This window comes from Tachyglossus aculeatus, chromosome X1 (assembly GCF_015852505.1).
Source record: "Tachyglossus aculeatus isolate mTacAcu1 chromosome X1, mTacAcu1.pri, whole genome shotgun sequence".
NCBI classification, from domain to species: Eukaryota; Metazoa; Chordata; class Mammalia; order Monotremata; family Tachyglossidae; genus Tachyglossus; species Tachyglossus aculeatus.
Window position 1 is genome coordinate 40,856,799 of NC_052101.1, and position 22,548 is coordinate 40,879,346.

At 42.4% G+C, this 22,548-nt stretch overlaps 1 protein-coding gene across 4 annotated transcripts in view; it reads left to right on the forward strand.

Moving 5' to 3' along the window:
- The window catches only part of JAKMIP2 (janus kinase and microtubule interacting protein 2), a 151,934-nt gene extending 133,260 nt beyond the window's left edge, over nucleotides 1–18,674 (forward strand). For 2 of the 4 annotated variants that reach the window (XM_038740376.1, XM_038740379.1), the window contains 4 exons: nucleotides 2,137–2,340; nucleotides 9,352–9,417; nucleotides 13,637–13,709; nucleotides 18,131–18,673. In XM_038740376.1, coding sequence (XP_038596304.1) covers nucleotides 2,137–2,340; nucleotides 9,352–9,417; nucleotides 13,637–13,687 — 321 coding nt within the window. In that variant the 3' untranslated portion in view covers nucleotides 13,688–13,709; nucleotides 18,131–18,673. Of the gene's footprint in view, nucleotides 1–2,136; nucleotides 2,341–9,351; nucleotides 9,418–13,636; nucleotides 13,710–18,130 lie in introns of all 4 variants that reach the window. The other 2 variants (XM_038740378.1, XM_038740377.1) reach the window with 2 other exon arrangements.
- Nucleotides 18,675–22,548: the final 3,874 nt, after the last annotated feature.

A 22,548-nucleotide genomic window follows, 5' to 3' on the forward strand; every position in this document is an offset into this window, starting at 1 on the left:
CTAAGTGTTTCCAGTCCATACTTCACTCCGCTGTCCAGATCATTTTTCTACAAAAACGTTCAGTACATGTTTCCCCACTCCTCAAGAGCCTTCAATGGTTGCCCATCCACCTCTGCAAACAAAAACTCCTTACCATTGTCTATAAAACACTCAACCACCTTGCCCCCTCCTACCTCCCCTTGCTACTCTCCTACTAAAATCCAGTCCATACACTTTGTTCTTCTAATGCCAATTTAGTTACTGTACTTAGATTTCGTCAGTCTTGCCACTGACTTCTTGCCCATGCCCTGACTCTGGCCTGGAATGCTCTTCCTTTTCATATCTGACAGAGCATTCCTCTCCCTACTTTCAGAGCCTTATTGAAGACACATCTTCTCCAAGAGGCCTTCCCTAAGCCCTCATTTCCTCTTCTCCCACTCTCTTCTGCATCACCATGACTTCTTCCCTTTACTCATCACCCCCACCGCCACAGCACTTACGTACATATCTGTAATTTATTTATAGTAATGTCTGTCTCCCCCTCCAGACAATAAGATCATTGTGGGGAGGGAATATGTCTGTTATATTGTTGTTTATACTCCTCCCAAGTACTTAATAGAGCGCCCTGCACACAGTAAGCACTCAGTAAATACAACTGATTGATTGATTGATTGAGAAGGGAGTGGTCCACGATGTCAAAGTCTGCTGAAAGTTTAAGGATAGCTAGAGAGAGGAGAGTCCATTAGGTTTAGCAAGAAGGAAATCATTGCTGACCTTGGTGAGACTAACCTCAATGAAGTGTAGAGGGAGGAAACTGGATTCTTGCAAGTCAAGAAGGGCATTTGAGGAGCGGAAATGGAGGCAGTGGATGTATCCAACCCGTTCAAAGAGTTTGGATATGAATGGGAGGAGGTACGGTGCTTTGCACACAGAAAGCGCTCAATAATAGTGATTGAATGAATGAAAGGAGGGAAATGTAGCAGTTGGTAGAGCACGTAGTGGGATCCAGAGGAGGTGTTTTAAGGCTAGAGGAGATGTGTATGTGTTTAAATGCAGAAGAGTAGGATTCATCTGAGATTTAGCAGTTGAAGTTGGCAGTCAGGGAGGGAAGAAGTGGACATAACTGTTTTTAGAAGGTGAGGAGAGGATGTGATTGGAGGCACAGGTTTTAAAAGTAGGCCAGTGATCTCCAGAAAGCTGAAAAAGGTGAGAGTGGGTGTGGGGGTAGTAGGGAGTTGAATGGTGAAGGGGAGATTTGGGGGAGTTTGCGGTCCCTAAGAAGTGAATACTTCCAACTTTCATTCATTCATTCATTAAATCGTATTTACTGAGCACTTACTGTGTGCAGAGCACTGTACTAAGCGCTTGGGAAGTAAAAGTTGGCAACATATAGAGATGGTTCCTACCCAACAGTGGGCTCACAGTCTAGAAGGGGGAGACAGAGAACAAAACAAAACATATTAACTAAATAAAGTAAGTAGAATAAATATGTACAAGTAAAATAAATAAATAAATAGAGTAATAAATATGTACAAACGTATACACATATGTACAGGTGCTGTGGGGAAGGGAAGGGGGCAAGGTACTACTTCCAACGTTACTCCTTCCTTCCCAACCTCACTTCTCTTCTCTTCCTGAAAAAGACTAAGAGGTAAAGGAAGCAAGACATCCAGGGGAAAAGCAGCAGGAGAGAAGCAGTATGGTATAGTGGGTAGAGCATGGGTCCTAATCCTATCTCCGCTACTTGTCTTCTGTGTGACCTCGGGCAAGTCATTTCACTTCTCTAAATTACCTCATCTGTAAAATGGGGATTAAGACTGTGAGCCCCAAGTGGGACATGGACTGTGTCCAACATGATCAGCTTGCATCTACCCCAGAACTTAGTATAGTGCCTGGAATGTAGTAAACACTAAATAAATACCATAAAAAAAATCAACTGGACACTTTGATCAATCCTTCACTCCACTGGAGCCAGGCAGACTCAGTCAGTTAATCTCATTCTCAGTAAAGGTTATAGGCTTTACAGAGGTTACACTTCTGATCCATGGCGAAAGGAAGGGGGTTCCCCCACCAAAGCAGGCGGGAAGAAAATCTGGAGAGAATCCATTGTTTCTAGGTTATTAATCAATGTCCCAAAAATGTTCTTGCTTTCACTAGAGGATCCAGGAGCTGGAAGCCACTTTGTATAATGCTTTACAACAGGAAACGGTGATAAAGTTTGGAGAATTATTAAGTGAAAAGCAACAGGAGGAGCTGAGGACAGCAGTAGAAAAATTACGGAGACAGATGCTGAGAAAGAGCAGAGAATACGACTGCCAAATCCTTCAGGAGAGAATGGAACTGCTCCAACAAGCCCATCAGGTAGGGGACCCGGTGCTACCCATTCAACCTCCAATGGACCCGCCCAGTTATCCTACGTAAGGGAGCCTGGGAACTAAATGGGGAGATTCAGACTCAGTGTTTGTACGAGAAGCATAAAGGAAAAGTCCGGTCAGCGCAGTGAATAGAGCATGAGCCTGAAAGTCGGAAGCACCTGGGTTCTAATCCCGACTCCGCCACTTGCGTGATCTTGCGCGAGTCACTTCACTTCTCTGTGCTTCAGTTGCCTCATCTGTAAAATGGGGATTAAGACCGTGAGCCCCATTAGGAACAGGGACGGTGTCCAACCCGGTTAGCTTGTATCTCCTCCAGTGCTCAGAATAGTGCCTGGCACATTATAAGTGCTTAATAGACACCATTAAAAACAACACCATTAAATTTAACATATTCCAGTGGTCCTAGAAATCCTTACAGAAGAAATCCTATCCAGAGAAAACATAGGGGGTCCATACATGCTGATTTAGTTGGTTTTTATCAAATGTCCTAAGCAATTGTAGAAAAATAAACCTGGGTCTACTGTGCCTAAACTCCGGCTCACCTTGCATTGTCCCCCCGGTTGCTTTTTCCCTTTAAATGTTTGGGACTCCACATCAAGGCTGGAGCATGCTAACTCCGTATGTAGTTTCACCTACTCAATCTTCTCTAATCTGTACTACCAATTTCCCAAAGTCCTGTGGAACTTTAATCCCACACACTTCTCTCCCTTCCCCAACTCTCTTCAACCTTGTCCTGATCCCCCAAAAAGACTTGGAAGAGGTAATGATCATTTGTTAGTATGTTTGGTTTTGTTCTCTGTCTCCCCCTTCTAGACTGTGAGCCCACTGTTGGGTAGGGACTGTCTCTATATGGTGCCAACTTGTACTTCCCAAGTGCTTAGTACAGTGCTCTGCACACAGTAAGTGCTCAATAAATACGATTGATTGATTGATTTAAACAAGCAACCATGAGGACCCTAGCAAATGGCAAGGTTTGGTAGCAGGTCACAGTAAGGAAAAAGGCTGGAACAAGATTGGAAGAGTTAATTATAGAATATGTTATGTGCTTATTAAGTGCTAAGCACCGCGATAAGTACAAGTAAGCTCACTGTGGGAAGGAAAAATGTGTATTGTTATATTGTACTCTCCCAATAGCTTAGAATACTCTCCCATTAGCTTAGTACAGTGCTCTGCACACAGTAAGCACTCAATAAACAAGATAATAAGATAAGACAAATTATCCCTATCTCTGTAATAAACTGTAAGCTCCTCCTTAAATTGCTCCCTGAGGGGAGGGATGTGTCTGCCAACTATATTGCACTCTCCCAAGTACTTAGTACAGTGCTCTGCACAGGGCAAGCAGTCAATAAATACCGTTGACTGATTGATTTGGAATCAGTCTAAGAGTGAGGGAGAGCAATAGCCTATCCCCAGTTTATATATGAAAAAACAGATGCTCGGAACAAATAAGTGACTTGTCCAAAGTCATACAATAGACTAGTGTTAGAGGTGGGATTAGAACCTAGGCCAGCTAGTCCCAGGATTATTCCACTAAAGCTAAAGAAAGAGGTGGTAGTAAGAAATCTGCAGCTCAGTCCCTTCCACACCTGCCTACCCTCCCAAAGATCTCTATGCTCACTTACCCTAGGTTCTCAGGTTCATCTTCTTAGAAAAGAGGCAGCTGGCTAAAATATCTACAATGAGTAAAGCCTTAGCAGCCCTTCTCCACTGCAGGCATTCAAAGAGAATAAAACAGATATGGAATCTGCCTGAGAACTTTAAAGATCTATACCAACTCTGGCAATCCATGTTTGCTAACACATAATAATGATGGCATTTATTAAGCACTTACTATGTGCAAAGCACTGTTCTAAGTGCTGGGGAGTTTACAAGATGATCAGATTGTCCCACGGGGGCTCACAGTTTTCATCCCCATTTTACAGATGAGAGAACTGAGGCACAGAGAAGTTAAGTAACTTGCCCAAAGTCATATAGCGGACAATTGGCAGAGCCAGCATTCGAACCCATGACCTCTGACTCCAAAGCCCGGGCTCTTTCCACTGAGCCACGCTGCTTCTCTTTGTTTTAACTGGAGAGACAATTGAAAAAAAATTCAAGAAGGCAAATTCAAACAGAGATCTATAGCCACAAATTAAGATTTACATCAAAAAGATTCCAAAACAGGTCATCAGCCCCCATCTTCCTGATCTACCTTTTTATCATCTTCATTAGAGGATACAGATTCTGTGTGGAACCAGCTCTGCGGGGGTAGATGAAGAGGTTCCTCACTAATTTGGGCCCAGAGAGCAAAGCGGCAGTCCCAGATCTTTCTGCCCCCTGTCAAAAGAACTCAGGGGCTCCCCAGGACCACCACTACTGTGGTGTTAAGTGGTCAGGAGTCACCCCTTTGCCAATATCATTTGAATATTTCAAACAGCTTGCACTAAAGACTGACCAAGTTACGGCTCTGCCAACATATAATAATAACGATGGTATCTGTTAAGCGCTTATTATGTGCCAAGCACTGTTCAGGAGGAGCAGTAGAATGCCCATTGATTGGTGAGGAATTTCTGAGGCAGGCACAAAAAATTCTGATCACTGAAATTTACTGTATTCAATCAATCAATGTCATTTATTGAGTGCTCACTATGTACAGAGCACTGTACTAAGCTCTTGGGAGAGTACAATATAATAGAATTGGTAGACCACATTCCCTGCACACAACATGCTTACAGTCTAGAGGATTCTATAATTCTATCTCCTTTAATAGAGTAGATGCCATTCAAATTACCATATCCTCTTTTTTTACAGTGGTTACGTTTTAGGGCCTTTAAAAAAACATTACATTTGACTGTTGTTTATGATCCCCTTCTTTGGTTTAACCCTAATATCAGAATTTGACCAGATGGTCACCTAAACCATAGTAGATACTCACGTTTGACAATGCCATCAAAATTACTTTTCCTACCTGTTAGTTGGTAACAGAGTGAAAGTGCAAAAGTGGTGGGGAAGGGAAAATGGGATAAAAGCAGCATCTTCTTCAACTTCATTTCTCCTCCTGCTGGCTTAGATGTTGGCTAAGGAGAGGGGCAACAACTTATAAACTCAAGAAGCCAACAGTTAGTAGTCTAATAGCCAGTGGTCTTAATAATAATAATACTAATTAATAATAATGACGATATTTGTGAATTGCTTGCCATTTACCAAGCACTATACTTGTGTCTACATAGTCTTCTATACTTTCTCAAGCACTTAGTATGGTGTTCTTCCTAATAAATAACATTGATGGTCTGTACTAAGCACTGGAGTAGATACAAGATAATCAGATCAGACACAGTCCCTGTCCCACATGGGGCTCACAGTATAAGATGGAGGGAGAACGGGTATTTAATTCCCATTCCCAGGAAACTGAGGCACTGAGAGATTAAGTGACTAGTCCAAAGTCACACAGCAGGCTGTTGTTGGAGTAGTGGATAGAGCATGGCCCTGGGAATCAGGTTCTAATCCCCGCTCTGCCACTTCAGTCATTCATTCAATCGTATTTATTGAGTGCTTGCTGTGTGCAGAGCACTGTACTAAGCGCTTGGGAAGTACAAGTCGGCAACTTATAGAGATGGTTCCTACCCAACAACAGGCTCACAGTCTAGAAGGGGGAGACAGACAACAAAACAAAACACGAAGACGGGTGTCAAAATCATCAGAACAAATAGAATTAAAGCTAGATGTACATCATTAGCAAAACAAAAAGAATAGTAAATATGTACTAAACGTTTTCCAATGGCTGTTAACACTGTCCAAATATTTCCTAAAATAGTGTTGTGAAAAGCCAGCAAAGAGGAAAAAGTCTCAATTGTATTTTCAACACAGTCTTATAGATGTCTCTTAAATATCTGATGCAGAAAGAAATATTTGATACCACCAGCATCTGAATCTTCCTTGTCCCATAGCAGGGCATTGGAGAATTTCATTGTTTGGAGAAAGTCTTGTAGACAGATAACCTCTATCTAGTCAATGAGTAACAAATATCCTAAGAATTGTACATACCAGTGTAAAAAAACAAACAAGCAAACAAACACTCCAGGGGGAAGGACGAGGGGGGGGGGGGGGGTTAGTAGATCAGACTTGTCTGCTGTGTGACCTTGGACAAGTCACTTCACTTCTCTGTCTCAATCAATCAATCGTATTTATTGAGCGCTTACTGTATGCAGAGCACTGTACTAAGCGCTTGAGTTACCGCTATAAAATCGGGATGGAGATTGTGAGCCCCACGGGGGACAGGGACTGTGTCCAACCTGACTTGCTTGTATCCACCCCAGCACTTAGTACAGTGCCTGGCACTTAGTAAGCATTTAACAAACACCGTGATTAATTAATTAAGTGGAGGAGCTGTGATGAACACAGGTCCCCTGACTCCCAGCTCCATGCTCTTTTCAGAGAAAGGTAATGGTGCGTGGTGTAGATCTAGGTTGCTCTTAAGAGGGCTTGAAACCATTTCAGGAAATGGCTCAAATGGCTCAAAAGAAAAATGACAATGGTGATGGTAAAGGCGTGGCTTTGTGGCTGTTGATTGCTGCGGCATAGGCTGTTCTGAGAGAGGGAGAGGATAGGGAGAGGCTTGAAGTGTCCTTCCAACTTCTGTGAGGGCACCTAATGCCCTGGGGGTGTGCTTTCAGTCTTTTTTTCAGGCATGGGATTACTCAGGCCTCCCAAATCTGTTTAGAGACCCGAACAACCCACTGATGGCAGATTAGACCTCTAAAGCAAAAGTGTTTTGCTCCCATCATTGCCCTTACCCCAGTCTGATAACTGCCGACGAGATGGAAATCTTTCATGAGAATCTGAGCAGAAACACTGCAGGGTTGAAACTGATCATGCTCCAATCTGATCATTATGGGAAATTTCAACACATGAGAGAGTAATGTCAAAACAAGTAAAACATCATCGGATCACAGTGAATGAGAGGGCTAAACCAAAATGGATGATTCCCACTCAGTATGAGTGCCAAAACAAAGACCATAAGCAGTGTCATTAGGGCAAGAACAATGTGTTATCTTTTCCAGCATTCTGGGTACAAAAAGTGGCAAAAATATATGGTTACAGAAATGGTGCAGTGGTGCCTTTCCTTGGTGAGCAATCTAACACCTCTATCTTCTGCCTCAAAATTCAAAAATCCCTCCCTCTAGTAACTCTAGGAATCTCATCCTTGAATGTATCCAATCCTTTTAAACGTACTACTACTACTACTAATAATAATTGTAGTATTTGTTAAGTGCTTATTATGTGCCAAGCACTGTACTGAGCGCTGCGGTGATAAAAGCAAATCAGTTTGGACACAGTCCCTGTCCCATATGAGCTCCTAGTTTCAATTCTCATTTTATAGATGAGGTAACTGCAGCACAGAGAAATGAAGTACTTGCCTAAGGTCACACAGCAGACAAGTGGCAGGGCAGGGATTAGAACCCATGACCTTCTGAGTCCCAGGCCTGTGCTCCATCCACTATGCCATGTTGCTTCTCCCAAGCAATATTTTCAAGCAATACTAATCAATCAATCAATCAATCAATTGTATTTATTGCCGCCAGCCTGCATAACTTCCTGTGGTAATGAGCTTCATGGTTACTACTTACTCACCAAAGGACTGCTTCCTACTGCTTGTTTTGAAACAATCAATCAATCGACCAATCGTTTGATTAATTCCCATTTTACAGATGAGGAAACTGAGGCATGGAAAAGTTAAAAGTCTACGTAGCAGACAAGTGGCAGATCCCGGGATTAGAACCCAGGTCCTCTGATTCCCAGGCCCATACTTTTTCCACTAGGCCACAGTGCTTCTTCAAACTAATAATTGTGGTGTTGATTAAGTGCATACTATATCCCAAAAACTGATACAAGTTCAGATCAGAAGGTTATCCTAAATAAAATTAAAATTACCAAAATCATCATCTACCTCCCAGACATGAGAAAGACTTCAAGGGATGTCATTTCAGGCCTCAAGGAAGAAACCCAAGGTACAAGCACTTAAATGCTATGCTTAGGACAGTGCTTGGCACATAGTAAGTGCTTAACAAATACCATAATTATTAAAAGGAATAGCAAATAGATGCTTCTTCAAGGCAGTTCAGTGAAAATCACTCAGATTGAAAAGTTGCTTCCAGGGAGAGAGGGAGAGAGGGAGAGGGCAAGGGAGAGCCCCAGGGAGGGAGGAAAATGAAGGTTTTGCTACTTCGATATAATGTTTAATCTGAAGAAATGCCCCCAAATTTCATAAGTCCAAATTTCCAAGAAAATGAATCACCTTTTAAACTACCCAAATATCTCGTAGCTGTCTACTGCTGTTGATTTTCTGGGCTGGAGCCTGAAAAATATTACTCACCTTTCCCTACCTGAATCACAGTGTGACTCCAGACCCCTACTGGGTTTTAATGAGGTATATGATATTAGGAAATGTTTTCATTTCTTTCTCCCAACAGGTTGTGTCGGACTGAAATCCCTTGGCCCTTTAGGTGTAATGAATCCCCCTAGGAGTCAGATCTCATTAAGAGGTTTTAGGGAAACCATCTGAGAAGGAGGGAGAGGGCAGCAAAATGAGTTAGCAGGAAGACAGAAGTCTATCAAAGCATGTAGGGTGACTCTAAAGGTCTTTTTGTTCTTGCTAAGAAGGAGTCAGAGAGAGTAAATGTGATACCTGCTGAGAGAGGCCACAGAGAGAAGTAGTTTGGTCTCCTTGCTGAGGGAGGCCCAGACTCTGAGGGACGCAGGACTAAAGATCACTCTCATTCTCCAGGTACAGAAAAAGCATCTCCAACTCTATATAATTACTCCTAGGTCTGGGAACAAAACGCTGAGGGCAGGGATCATGACTACTTACTGTTTCGCTTACCCAAATGCTTAATACAATGCTCTGCACACAGAAAGTGTTCAATAAATATTAGTGATTGATTGGGGGTGGCTTTGCCTTTTTGCTGCTTTGATCCTGTTCAGCTATGACCCAAGCCAAGGTATTCGTCTTTGATTTCAGAGAATTCGTGATTTAGAAGACAAAACTGATATCCAGAAAAGACAGATAAAGGACTTAGAAGAAAAGGTATGTATTAAGAGCACAATAAGTTCATTGATCCTGATATTTGTCAATACAAAACTACTGCTTTTTTTTTTCCTCATGATGCTGATTTTCTATCCTCTCAGCTTCTGTAATCATTGGGTCCCTCCATATATTTTTACTGTCTTATCTTATAAACAATTTTCTCCTCTAGTCTTCAAACATTATTTTCATAAACTTTCTGAAGTTTTACGTAGCTGTTTCCATTTACACTTATCATCAGACCTCCTCATTTTTTCGACTCTTACTTTCTAATCTCTCTGCTTCTCTTTCTACCCTCTGCCCTGCATAGGCATATAGTCTGAATCTGCATGGGACAAACCTAATACCAGTTGAAAATGTAATGGCCACATCACTTAGAGAACTAATGTTAGGGGGATATAATGCAGGTATTTTTGTTACAACTCAACACAATAAGGTTGAAGCGATGCATATAGGTGTTTATTTTTCCTCTGTAAAATTGTACTTTCAGGCATGCTTCCTTATTGGACCAGGAGTCATCATGATTGATAGCAGCAACCTGGGGGTACTAGTGGAAATTCACAACCCCTTTAACTCCTTTTCTCATTTTAGAGCAGGAAATGGTGCAACACTCAAAAATGATTAACTGCTTTTTTCTCTATATCTAAAAGGGAAACTTTTCCCTGATTTGCCCTGAAGCTCTGGCCAAGTCTGCATGGGGCAGAACTAATGTTGGTGTGAAAACATTTTGGATAATCCACTTTTTTGTTTTAGCATCCTCAACAAAATCTCTATTTTTACCAGATTATGATGGGACTAATTGTTACAATTAGCCACAGGATTGCAAAGCATTAGGTTGGGGCTGTGTTGATAAGAGATTTTTTTCTGACCAAGTCCTCAAGCAGACTCAAGGTCTCCCAATTGTCAGGGGGGAAATAATAATATTAGTAATTACAGCATTTAAGCACTTACTCTATGCCAAGCACTGTACTAAGCGCTGGGGTAGATACAATATAATCAGGTCAGTCACAGTCCCTGTCCCTCATGAGGCTTACAATCTAAAGAGAAGGGAGAGCAGGTATTGAATCCCCCATTTGACAGATGAGGAAAGTGAGGTGCAGAAAAGTTAAGTGACTTGCTCAAGATGACCCAACTGGCAAATGGCAGAGGCAGGATTAGAACCCAAGTCCTCTGGCAACAGTGCAGGGCTGACAACTGCCAGTGCCGCACTGCTTCCTTACCCACTGCCAGCCAGTTTGACTCTAGGTAGTGGGAATGGGAGGACTGGACAAACCCCAAGTGCTCTCTGCCAATCAGGTGGGTATCCTGGTATTGATTTTCTCAGGTAAGTAGTGGTAAGTGACTCTTAACAATAGTCTTGTTTACCTTGTCCATCTTCAAGTTAGTTGTATACTGTGCAGATTAGAGTCAAAATATTTTCCGTTAGAAAAATATCTGCAGGGAGGGCCTCAAATATTCCTGCTCCATTACTGACATTGAAGAACCGCTAAGCCTGGAAACAAATTAATTTATTTATAGTAATATCTGTCTGTCCCTCTAGACTGTGAGCTTGTTGTGGGCAGGGAGTGTGTTACCAACTCTGTTATATTGTACTCTCCCAAGTGCTTAGAACAAATACCATTGATTGATTGATTAATTGAACAAATCATCTTGCCCTCTCCCCATAATCTACTTCCTAGTAGTTTGTTGGGATTCTTGGATTCTTTTTCCCTCTCTCTGCCCTCCAAAGCCCTAGCAATTACAGAACTGTGCCTGCCAAGGCAGGCAAGGGGGTACGGAGAGGGATTGAGGGAGAAATCTCCCACCTAAACCATGGCTGTAAGATTAAATATACGGTAGACCTAAGACCGGACAAGGAAACTGACCCCAGGGAAAGGTAGTGTGTCAGTCAAGGGGAGAAATAGGGGGTCAGCATTTCTGGAGTGGCCTCTGAGTACAGTACTGAACAGCCATCCCCTCAATCTGCCCAGGGTGGTCACTCCCATAAGCACTTGTCACTGAGGGCAGAGGAGGTAACTTTCTGTTTTGATTTCAAGGGCAGAAGGGTGCAGAGATTTTAGAGCAGATTGGGACTGGGACGGGTGAGGCCTGAACGAGCTAAAATAGGCTGGAAAGTCACTATCTGGGTGGTTTTCCATCCCAGAAAGGAAAACTTTCAAATCTTTACAGAAATGTGGGAAGTCCATCTCGCAATCGTGCCCCTTGTCCCCAAGGATTTGGCATCTGTGGTGGAAAGCTAGGCTGGCCTCATGCAGATTTAAGGGGAAATGTTTGGGTTCTGTTTTAGTAAGATTATCTTCAAAAAAATAAGCCTAACCCATGCAGACAAAGCCATTGTATTGTCTTTTTCCTTCTGTCCCAAGCACTCCTGAGTTGTCAGTTAGAAACAATGGAAGGAGGGAAGAGACACATGTTAGGGCATTATGACCAGTCAGCCACTGCACACATGGATTAATTCCTGTGAACAAAGTGGCCTCATCACACCTGCATTTCCCTGGTAGAAGATTTCACAGTTCCTCTCATGGATGGATTTGGTCCTTTGAGTAGTTTGAGGTCAGGGTGTGGATGGGGATAGAAAAAACTTCATTCTACAAAACAGCACATAGTAAATAGACACTTTCATCCCAAATCCCTCCTACACATTATCCATCACCAAGCCACGAACTTCAAAACAAACCTTACATTTTGCGTTTGAATTTGAATGAAAGATATCAATTGGAAGATCTGTTTGATTGGAACAAAGGTCTTAAATGCCAAGGCGAACCAGGGCCTTCATTTTTTTTTTTTTTGATAAAGCGATATGGAGGCATAAAGTTTAATCATCCTGTTTTCAACCAAAATTTAAAAGGAGTGTTTGATGGCATTATTTTTTGTGCAAGTTAGCAAGGATCAGGTGAAACACATGAGGTAGAAACGATTCTGGTAAGGTTTATTGCCCATGAAATAACACACTCAAATGTGACTTTTGATAGGTCTGGAGTGCTGCCTGATGGACAGCTGTTACCTGTAGTGTTGATTTCTTGTGTGTGTTTTGCTCTAAGGCTTTACAATTTAGATTTATTCACCCACAGCAACTGAAACCTATGAGTAGTCCCTAGGAGATTGGGAAAGATTTTTTTTCCTGTATTAAACAAAATGATTCTCACTATAGTTCTGCTTTTTCATATTAGTGAAAGCCTCCAGTACTAAGCCTCTGAATCAGCCTGATTTTCTCCTAAGTGGGCAAGAGCAAGGCTCTTCACCATCCCCTTCATAATACCATACCTATATTCCAAGGTCTCTTTTGAGCCTTTTTTCACCCATTTCTCCAAGGCAGCAGTGAGATAAAATGATATTATCAGGGTAGAGGTGTAGAAGATGGGCAAGAGAGTGATACACATCTCACATGCAACCTGTCCATCGAGAAATCATAATGATACTATTCATTCATTCATTCAATCGTATTTATTGAGTGCATACTGTGTGCAGAGCACTGTACTAAGTGCTTGGAAAGTACAAAAGAGTTCCTGAGTGATACATGGCTTCATTGCATTTGGATCTGTACCCTATGAGCACTTTGGAATTCATGCCCACCTCAGTCCCACAGCACTTATGTACATATCTGAAATTCATTTATTTCTGTTAATGTCTGTCTCCCGCCTCTAGACTGTAAACTTGTTATGGGCTGGGAATGTGCCTACCAACTCTGTTATATCATACTCTCCCAAGCGCTTAGTACAGTGCTCCACACACAGTAAGCGCTCGATAAATACCGTTGATCTATTGACTCAAAACATAGGCTTTGTCTGCATGGCCCAAGCCCTACGATCTTTAGTTGGTACCATTGGTTAAATTTTCCCCATGGGGAGTCATGTAAGTAAATAAAATGTTCCGTTGTTAAACCCCTGCCCCAAAGATGACTACCCTTGCAACCTTGACTTTTGTTTTCTAGTGGTTAAAAGTCATTTCCACTCCCTAGGATCCTTTAACTTGTTTTTGAGATGAATGAGTATCGTTAACCTTCTAGTATTTACTAAGAATTGGAAAAAAGCCTTAGTTTGGCTTATCAAGCCTCGAAGGGAATTCCTCATCTAACTAATAAAATGGTACTGACTGCATGTTAAATAATTCTCTGAGCAACTATGGCTTTATTAACCTGAATGTTGAAAAGAGTAAGACAACACTATCTGAAAGACACTACTATTTGTGGGATTTACATAATCATCTTCTTTTTCTTCTGCAGTTTCTGTTTCTATTCTTGTTCTTCTCTCTTGCCTTTATTCTTTGGCCTTGATGTCAAGGTACTTCTTAAAAAGGTAAGACTGTGTTAACTCTCATAAAATATGGTGCTAATTTAGAAACATAACTGGTTCTGTATAAAGTGCTGTCTTCGTTCAAGTCATGAAGTAGCCAACGTTTTACAAATTGTGGGTACCTTTGACTCTTTAGAAGGAGAAATAATTGATGATTACCCAAACAAGGTAAATAGCGGTGATTGCTATCCTCTCTCTTTACCCTGGTCTCTCTAGAGACATTTTCCCAGGTGACTGATTTGGGGAATGGCAAAGCGGAAAAGAAAAAGATTTTTTTTCTGTTATCATTTTTGAGGGGAGAATTATCTGGGACTGCACCAGTCCCTACTTCCATTGGTCATTCTATAATTAATCTAAAGGGAAAATCAAGATCAATTCACTTTGGCTTCAGTAAGCCTTGATTATGCTTAATATCTTGCACTCTTCAACAAATTAGGGAATTATGATTTAGAGCATACCAACTATGTTGGAGAACATCTTTAGTTGTTTGGTCTATTAAAGACGGATCAAAGGAGGTTTTTGTAGAGGTGCACACCAACTGAATCATCCACGTTTATAAGAGGGACCGCAATGTCTGCTGCCCAAGGATCACAACTTGTTTTCCATCATACGTGGGCAGAGGCTAAGCCTGGTTGTAGGGTAAGGATTAAAGTAGACAGGAGAAAGGAGGCAACAGGCCGTGGCTGTCTGCATTGATTTTTGTCAACTAAAATCTACACTGATTTTTGGGAAGATGGATGTTCCCCAGAGAAAATCCCAGTGAGGCAATTTTCCATTTACAAAATCATGACGGGAGGTTACATCCCTTTGTCCACCCTGAGGTTGATGTTGTCTGGGAGCAGTGGAGTTTCTCTCCATCCCTCTTCTCCCCTCCTTTTTCCCACTACATTCTCCTATCCCTTCTCTCCCTGTCCATCTCTTCCTCTGCTTCCCCTCTTCTTGAAGGGGAACAAAGGGTGTCTGACTGCCATTTCCCTTTCTGGATAGGTTTGAGAGGCAGAAATGAGACCTCATGTTTCCCTGGCTCACTTTCTGTTCTTAGCATCCACTCTGCACCCATTGTGATGTGGCTGTCTCCTTCAGCCCCATGACCTGCCTCCAGCCCCATGGACTTCAGAGGAATAAAGAGACACCAAAATCCAACAGGGTTATAAACAGGGCAGGCATTCCCTCCTCTTCTGCAGTTGTAGACAAAAGGCAGAATAAGAATTTCAAGGTCAATTAACTGTCTCCCCTTTGCCTTTCCTCGAATAAGAGGGTTCACTGAACACATAGCACTTAGAACAGTGCTCAGCACTTAGAACAGTGCTTTGCACATAGTAAGCACTTAACAAATGCCATTATTATTATTATTATTGTAAATGCCCATGAACATATTGGGTAAATACCATTACAACGATGCAAGGTTGAAATAAGCCTGAGGCTAACTAAAGATGTAACACTCTTTCAATAAGAGGTGACTCTCATATCATATTTTCAATCTGATAGTTGTTGTTCAGACAGCTCTTCTCAAATGAATTCAGGCTGGCTATAAAATCTCACTTTAATATTTCTAGAATAAAAGGAAATAATTAAAAGTAACAAAATTAAAGGTACAGCATGCTGCTCCTACTCCTTTTTATTTCAGTTTGGTACCTATGATGAAAGCATTTTAATGATGACATTTATTAAGCGCTTACTATGTGCAAAGCACTGTTCTAAGCGCTAGGGAGGTTACAAGGTGATCAGGTTGTCCTTTTGAGGGGGGGTCACTGTCTTAATCCTCATTTTACAGATGAGGTAACTGAGGCACACAGAAGTTAAGTGACTTGCCCAAAGTCACACAGCTGAAAAGTGACAGAGCCGGGATTTGAACTCATGACCTCTGACTCCAAAGCCCGGGCTCTTTCCACTGAGCCACACTGCTTCTCATTGGCTGATCTCTTCTTCTAGCACAAGGCTGACACCTGGCTTAGGGATAAACAAATTTGCATTTTCATTGCATTTGGTTAATTGATGCTCTGTAAAATGGCAGGGCTTCTTGGCCACTAAATCCTTAAATTTAATCACACAATTCTCTTAAGTAATGGGCAGGATTTGCAATCCAGGACAGGCTCCTTGAATCACAAGTTGGTTTTGCAACTCATCTTTATAGATGGAGATTCTGACTTCAAATGGAAAGAAGAAAAATAGCTAACACCGATCCTTTGTTAATTGCATATTTGGTTATTGGTATCCACTCGTCTCTCCCCATTAACCAGACTTCTGTCTCTGGTGGGTTTTGTTTCATTCTGGAGCAATATATTCACTCTGTTTATGTGGGATTTACTTTCTAATACAATTCTATAATTTTCCCAACACTTTCCAGCTTTTTTCTATATATCTTGACCACTTGTGCCATAGACTAGCTTTTATAGGCAGCCAAAATGACTGATTGTGGCTTTGGACAATCAATAATAGTCCAAACACATAGCCTCTACAGGAACAATTGTCCCTTATATTTCTCACTGCTGTAACACCTTTTCCCCTCAAGAACTTAATCTTATTCTATAATAATGTATGTCCCTGGTCTTCCCTCCTTCCATTCCTTGTCCTTTTTTCTCTGTCTCCCTCCCCTACAAAGACAACAGACACTCCCCACAATGTTGAGCCTTCCCCTTTAGCCCTTCCACCTCCCTTCTTTTTTCTTGTTTTCCTCTCGTTGCATGCTTGCTTCCTCCTCTCTGCTTCCATCCAAGCAAGACTGTGCACTCCAGAGTTCTTTTTCCACTTGGATGTCAGCAGCTGGAGTTGCGACTCTAGTTTCTCACCCTGCAGAAATTGTTCAACTGCTTTCCTAGGACTTTGCTCTATTGTTGTCCTGCTTTTATCAGTCCCCCCCTTCTTCTCACCTTCTCGTCTTCTTTCCTCACTGGTGTATTGAGACTCCGTGGCAGGGTGGAGAGTAGGAGGTCAGCAATGGCTTTTCCAAAAGAGGTACCCCCCGGGTGTGGTTGGTATTACACGCATTTCACTAATCCTTCAGGGTAACGGGATGATGTCATATGGACACTTGACTGATTTGGCCCAAACTTAAACCATATTTCAAGGATACAATGCAATCCCCCCTTTCTACCCTAAAAAATGTATTCCAAAGACATCGCATTCCCCTCCCTGGTCTGTATGAACTCAGGTGCCACACTCCAGCTGTGGGATTTGGCAGCAGGAACTGTGGCATAGGGAAACTGGGCACTGAAAATTATAATTCTGCACATAAAAGCATCTGGCACGGAACCTACACTAGACAGAGGTCAGACCAAATTCTCCTCTGCCCAAACCCACCAATCTCCCAAAGTACTACTGGCTTTCTTGATTTGATTTTCCTACTTCTTCACCTATGCAAGCATCACTGGCTAGTAGCAGAATTAATGGCAGTATTAAAGTCTAGGTTGCTGACAGAGGTTTCCGCCTGTTTGTAGGGTTTCCTGGGTGCAAGTTGATGCTTTGCACATAGTAAGTGCTTAAGTGCCATTATTATTATTATTGTTATTACTGTCAGCCTGTCGCCTTAACTCTGAGGATCCATCCATAATCCTTCAACTAATCAGTCAAATGTATTGAGCGCTTACTGTGTGCAGAGCACAGTACTAAGCACTTAATCCACAATCACCCGCAGGTCTTTTTTTTTGTCTCAACAGTTCCTGAATGAATGCCTCAGAGTTTTTCACGGGAGCCCACAGCCCGCTGAATTGAGAGCTCTTCCAAATTCTAAATTCCTGTTGCAGTACTTTAGTCTGGGACAGGATCAAGTGACTTCTCGACATCCCTTCTTTATTTACACTGTGGCATATTTTTTCCTCAGCCCAAAGGCGAAAATGTCTAAGTGGATGGACATCTCCACTCTGCCTGATGTGACTGGGAATACAAAGCCATTTTATGGAGGTCCTAGACTATAGACTCACTGTGGGCAGGGAACATGTCTACCTACTCTGTTGCATTGTACTCAAAGTGCTTAGCGCAATGCTCTGTATACAGTAAATAACAATTATAATAATCGTGGCACTTGATAAACGCTTGTTATGTGCCAGGTACTGTACTAAGTGCTGGGGTGGATACAAGCAAATCGGGTTGGACACATGGGGATCAGGGTCTTAATCCCCACTTTATAACTGAGGTGACTGAGGCACAGAGAAGTGAAATGATTTGCCCAAGGTTGCGCAGCAGACAAGTGGTAGAGCCGGGATTTGAACCCAGCTCTTCTTACTCCCAGGTCTGTGCTCTATCCACTAGGTCATGCTGCTTCTCAAGCCCTCAGTAAATATGATTGATTTGGTTGATTGGTCCTGGGGATGCCTGCCCTCAGTGGAAGGGATAGAGAGGGGTCTAAAACAAAAAGAAGGAAAAATATCTAACAGGTGTCGATCAGAGCGAAATTTTAGTGTGGCCTTTTCTTTCCTGTTTTACAGAGTCACAGGCAACACGGATAAAGCCTTGGAAAAGCAAATGCTTCCAAACCTGCGAAGGAGAACATTGTTTACACCAACTGGGGGGAAAATAAAAGGCACCTAGGAGCCAGGACTCCAATCATGTATTAAAGCCATTAATCCAGACTTCTTACTGACAGTTCCCGTGCGACCCTGTCTAAATCTACAATATATGCTGCATTTAAAGAAATGTATATGTCAAACTAGAGAGGAAAAAAACAAAAACAACCTGTGAACATATATTGCTAAACGAACAAGGAAGAAACCACTTTCAGCAGGTCAAGCAAAACTGTGTCTTGGGCATGGAACCAAAGTTACCAAGGAACAGTCTCCCCTGCTGTGCAGGGTGTCATTTTAATGTAACATCAACATGCCGTGAAAGACTAGGACTAATAGTCGACATCATTTTCAAAAGGGACTGAGCAGGAGGATTACCTTGCAAACTCCAAGGAGCAATTTACAATAAAAGATTAAATTTGAAAAGTCTGGTTTCTTAATACAGGGACTCGCTTTTCCTCTTTTTTTTTTTTTTTAACTCAGGAACAGCTGCAATGTGAACAAGAAGGAAAAACGCCCCGTGGCTTTTCTACAAGAGTTGGAGCTGGTGCAATATAAGATACAGATAGGAGAAATGCTCTGGTGCCCCAGACCGGAATGACAGTTAAGGTAAATGTACTGTAATCCATAGAGGCAAATTACTGTAATGAATGTTCCTCTCAAAGTGCTAGCCTTAACTCTCACCGCTGGCCTCAGAATCCTGATATTCAGATTTAAAGAGCGGGGAGATGTGAGATCCTTCGATTCTGACGTTCGCAGCGCTGACCCTCTGGCGTAGTTGAGCAGAGATTTTCTAGCACTGGGATAGAGCTCTGGAATGTGAAGATTAGGACCTGGCCTTGGTAAGACAAAAGCAATTTTTTAATTTTAATCTTTGAAGTCGGTAGGCAAAGGAGAAAATGTGATATGCTTTGGTACAGATATTTGGATGAAGTGGATTCTACCAAACACTGAGTTACCGAAGAGATTAAATTTGGGGTTAAGAAATGTGAATTGAGACACAAAAGGAGCATCTTTCCTGTAGCTATGACCCATTTTATTCCTTGCCTGGGGAATTTTCTACCCAATCAGAATTCAACGGCAAATGTCACGGTAACCTCTCTGCTTTCCGTGCTGCGTTCATTATCACTCTAGTGAATACACTTTTCTAGAAGAGCGAACAGGAATATAGGGATATTCCTCCAGGCCATGGAGTTCTTCTGGGCTCTGGGTTTGAGCAAGATCAAGCTGAAGTTCTGAGTGGCTGTTTTTAGAGATCACTTCTATATCAAGATAGAGTCAACTTTTAAAAGCCTTTTTGATTCAGTGGTCAGATTCCTGAAATTGAGAAGATGCAATTTTGGCCGGACTGCCGTCTTCCGAAACCCTGGAGAAAATGATCTTTATTCTAGTAATCCCAAAGGGGACTTCTGGCTTTGGTTTGTCTACAGACCTGTGGAGAGGCAGAAAAGAGAAGGAGGAAAGGAGAGAATAAATGCAGCTGAGTAGCACTGGCTGAGGCCTGCAACTCAGCAGTCTTCGATCTCATTCTCAACTGTTTTCCTGACTCAGGTGTTCTTGGCTCATCACTTAACCTTTCTGTGCCTGAGCGTCTCCATCTGCTAAATGGGGACCATTATGTTCACCTTTGTTTATAAAGTATTTTGCAAGCCATGGTAAACACGTGCCGTTGAAGCATAAAATATTATATTGTCATTATTAATGCAATATTTGATTTAAACCTACATTCTACGGCATTGAAGGGCTTCATTGTGCTGACTGGAGTATTGCTAGCAATAACGTGCAGAGAGTTGATGCCCAGATCTTTATTCCCATAGTATATGTTCCTGAATGAAGCGTAAAAGTTTGGCATTTCAGTGACACACCTCGTCCTCCCTCTTCTACTCCTCCATGTACACTTTTCACTTCCTTCTGTGACCTGGCCATGAAGCGCTTAGTACAGTGCTAAGTGCTTAGTACAGTGTTCTGCACACAGTAAACACTCAATAAATACGATCGAATGAATGAATGAATGTAAATTTGGGCCACAGAGGCCCTGACATTCTACACACCAAATGAACTTCCTTAAGATAACTGTTTGGCTTTATAAGTTGGCCAGTCTTGAATGAATATTTATTTCAGAAACGGGCAGAAGTATCCATTTCAATTGGCCTTCTTTCTCTCAGAATTCATAGCAACACACACAAGTTCAAATACGTGTGTGCATGTGTGTTTGAGTGTGTTTTGTGATGCTCGGCCAAGGTTTTCACACAGAATCCAATGGGGAAAAATGAGCCAGCTCCACCAGACTGCTGAACCTGAAGGGGAACAATGCACGGAGAGCCATCTTGAATATATTCTGTGAAGTCTGGATTAAAAGTTGATCCAACAATATGGACAAAGAGCATTCACAGAAAATATGAAGCCTGTACATCCATGCACACATGTATTTGCTAAATATGTGTAATTGTATGTTTGTGTGTGTGTGTGTATACTCTAGGAATATTCTGAATGTGTGAAAAGCAGCATGGCCTTGGAGTCAGAGGACCTGAGTTCTGATCCTGGCTCCAGCACTCGTTTGCTGTGTGACCTTGGTCAAGTCTTTTCACTTTTCTGTGCTTCAGTGTCCTCATCTGTAGAAACGGGGATGAAATCCTACTCCCTTCCACCTAGACTGAGAGCCCCATGTGGGACAGGGACTGTGTCGAAACTGATGTCTTATAATAATAATAATGATGGCATTTATTAAGTGCTTACTATGTGCAAAGCACTGTTCAAAGCGCTGGGAAGGTTCCAAGGTGATCAGGTTGTCCCGTGGGGGGCTCACAGTCTTAATCCCCATTTTACAGATGAGGGAACTGAGGCCCAGAGAAGTGAAGTGACTTGCCCAAAGTCACACAGCTGACAAGTGGCGGAGCCAGGATTTGAACCCATGACCTCTGACTCCAAAGCCCGGGCTCTTTCCATTGGGCCGGGCTGCTTCTCTACCCCATTGTTTAATACAATGCCTGGCACATAATAAGCCAGGCACCTTGTAATCTCCCCAGTGCTTAGAACAGTGTTTTGCACATAGTAAGCACTTATTAAATGCCATCGTTATTATAGTAAGCATTTAAATATTATTACTAGCAATATTATTATTTGTTTGGGACTGGATAGGGAGGTAGTCTAAACCCATTCGAAGGACTTCCTGGGAATCTACTAGGCAAGGCCGAACTCCAAGACAGATTATTCCTCAGAAATGACAAGAGACTCATCAGACAAAACTGAGCTCCAGAGGTCTCCCTACAATTAACTTGGAAATGTAGATAACCCACTTCCTGTCAGCATTAGTCACAGGCAGCCCAGACCAGACGACTGACCCAGACACAGAGCTAAGCACTCTACAGAAAGATGATCTGAAGTTGCACTGTGAGATCCGGGCAAACCCACTGACTGAAGCAGCTCAATAAGGAAGAACCCATTAGTGTCACTGCTCCCATAACGACAACAACAACAATATAGCAGTAATAATAATAACTGTGGCATCTTTTAAGTCCTTACTATGTTCCTGAACTAAGCCCTGGGGAAGATACAAGGTGATCAGATTGGACACGGTCCCTGTCCCACGTGGGGCTCGCAGTTTTAACCCCCATTTTGCAGATGAGGTAACTGAAGCACAGAGAAGCGAAATGACTTGCCCAAGGTCACACAGCAGGCGAGTGGCAGAGCCAGTATTAGAACTCAGGTCTTTCTGACTCTGTGTACACATACACACCTCCCCCCTCACCCCTTCTCCCACCCTCCTTACAACTTCTCCCGCCCACCTCCCCGTCATAAACACCAGTGTTACTAGGCACTTTGCACCCAAAGCAAGCACCACAAATTGCCTCCCAATTTTGTGTGATCATAGTGAAGACAGCTGGGGAAATGATGCTTTGTCCCTTTCTCTGTGCCCTCCAGGCTGTGCCTTTTCTAGGTGTGCCATACACCTGCAAATTAGGACCACAAATTTACCAGCCTGCAAGCATTTCTGACCCTTCCCTCCTTTCTCCCAGAGATCTCAGTATAACGAATGAAATTGGAATCATTTTTCTCATTCCCCAAACTAAACGGTTACTTGTCCTGCATTCATTCATTCAATCATATTGAGCACTTACTGTGTGCAGAACACTGTACTAAGCGCTTGGGAAGTACAAGTTGGCAACTTATAGAGACGGTCCCTACCCAACAATGGGCTCACAGTCTAGAACAGTCCTGCATGTGTGAGTGTGTAATTTTTGAAAGTCAGCTCTTGATTGTCCATACTAATGGAGCAGGAAAATTCAGAGCAGCAGACAAAACACCCATGGCTTCTATGAAATAATCCCAGGCCCCATCTGTTT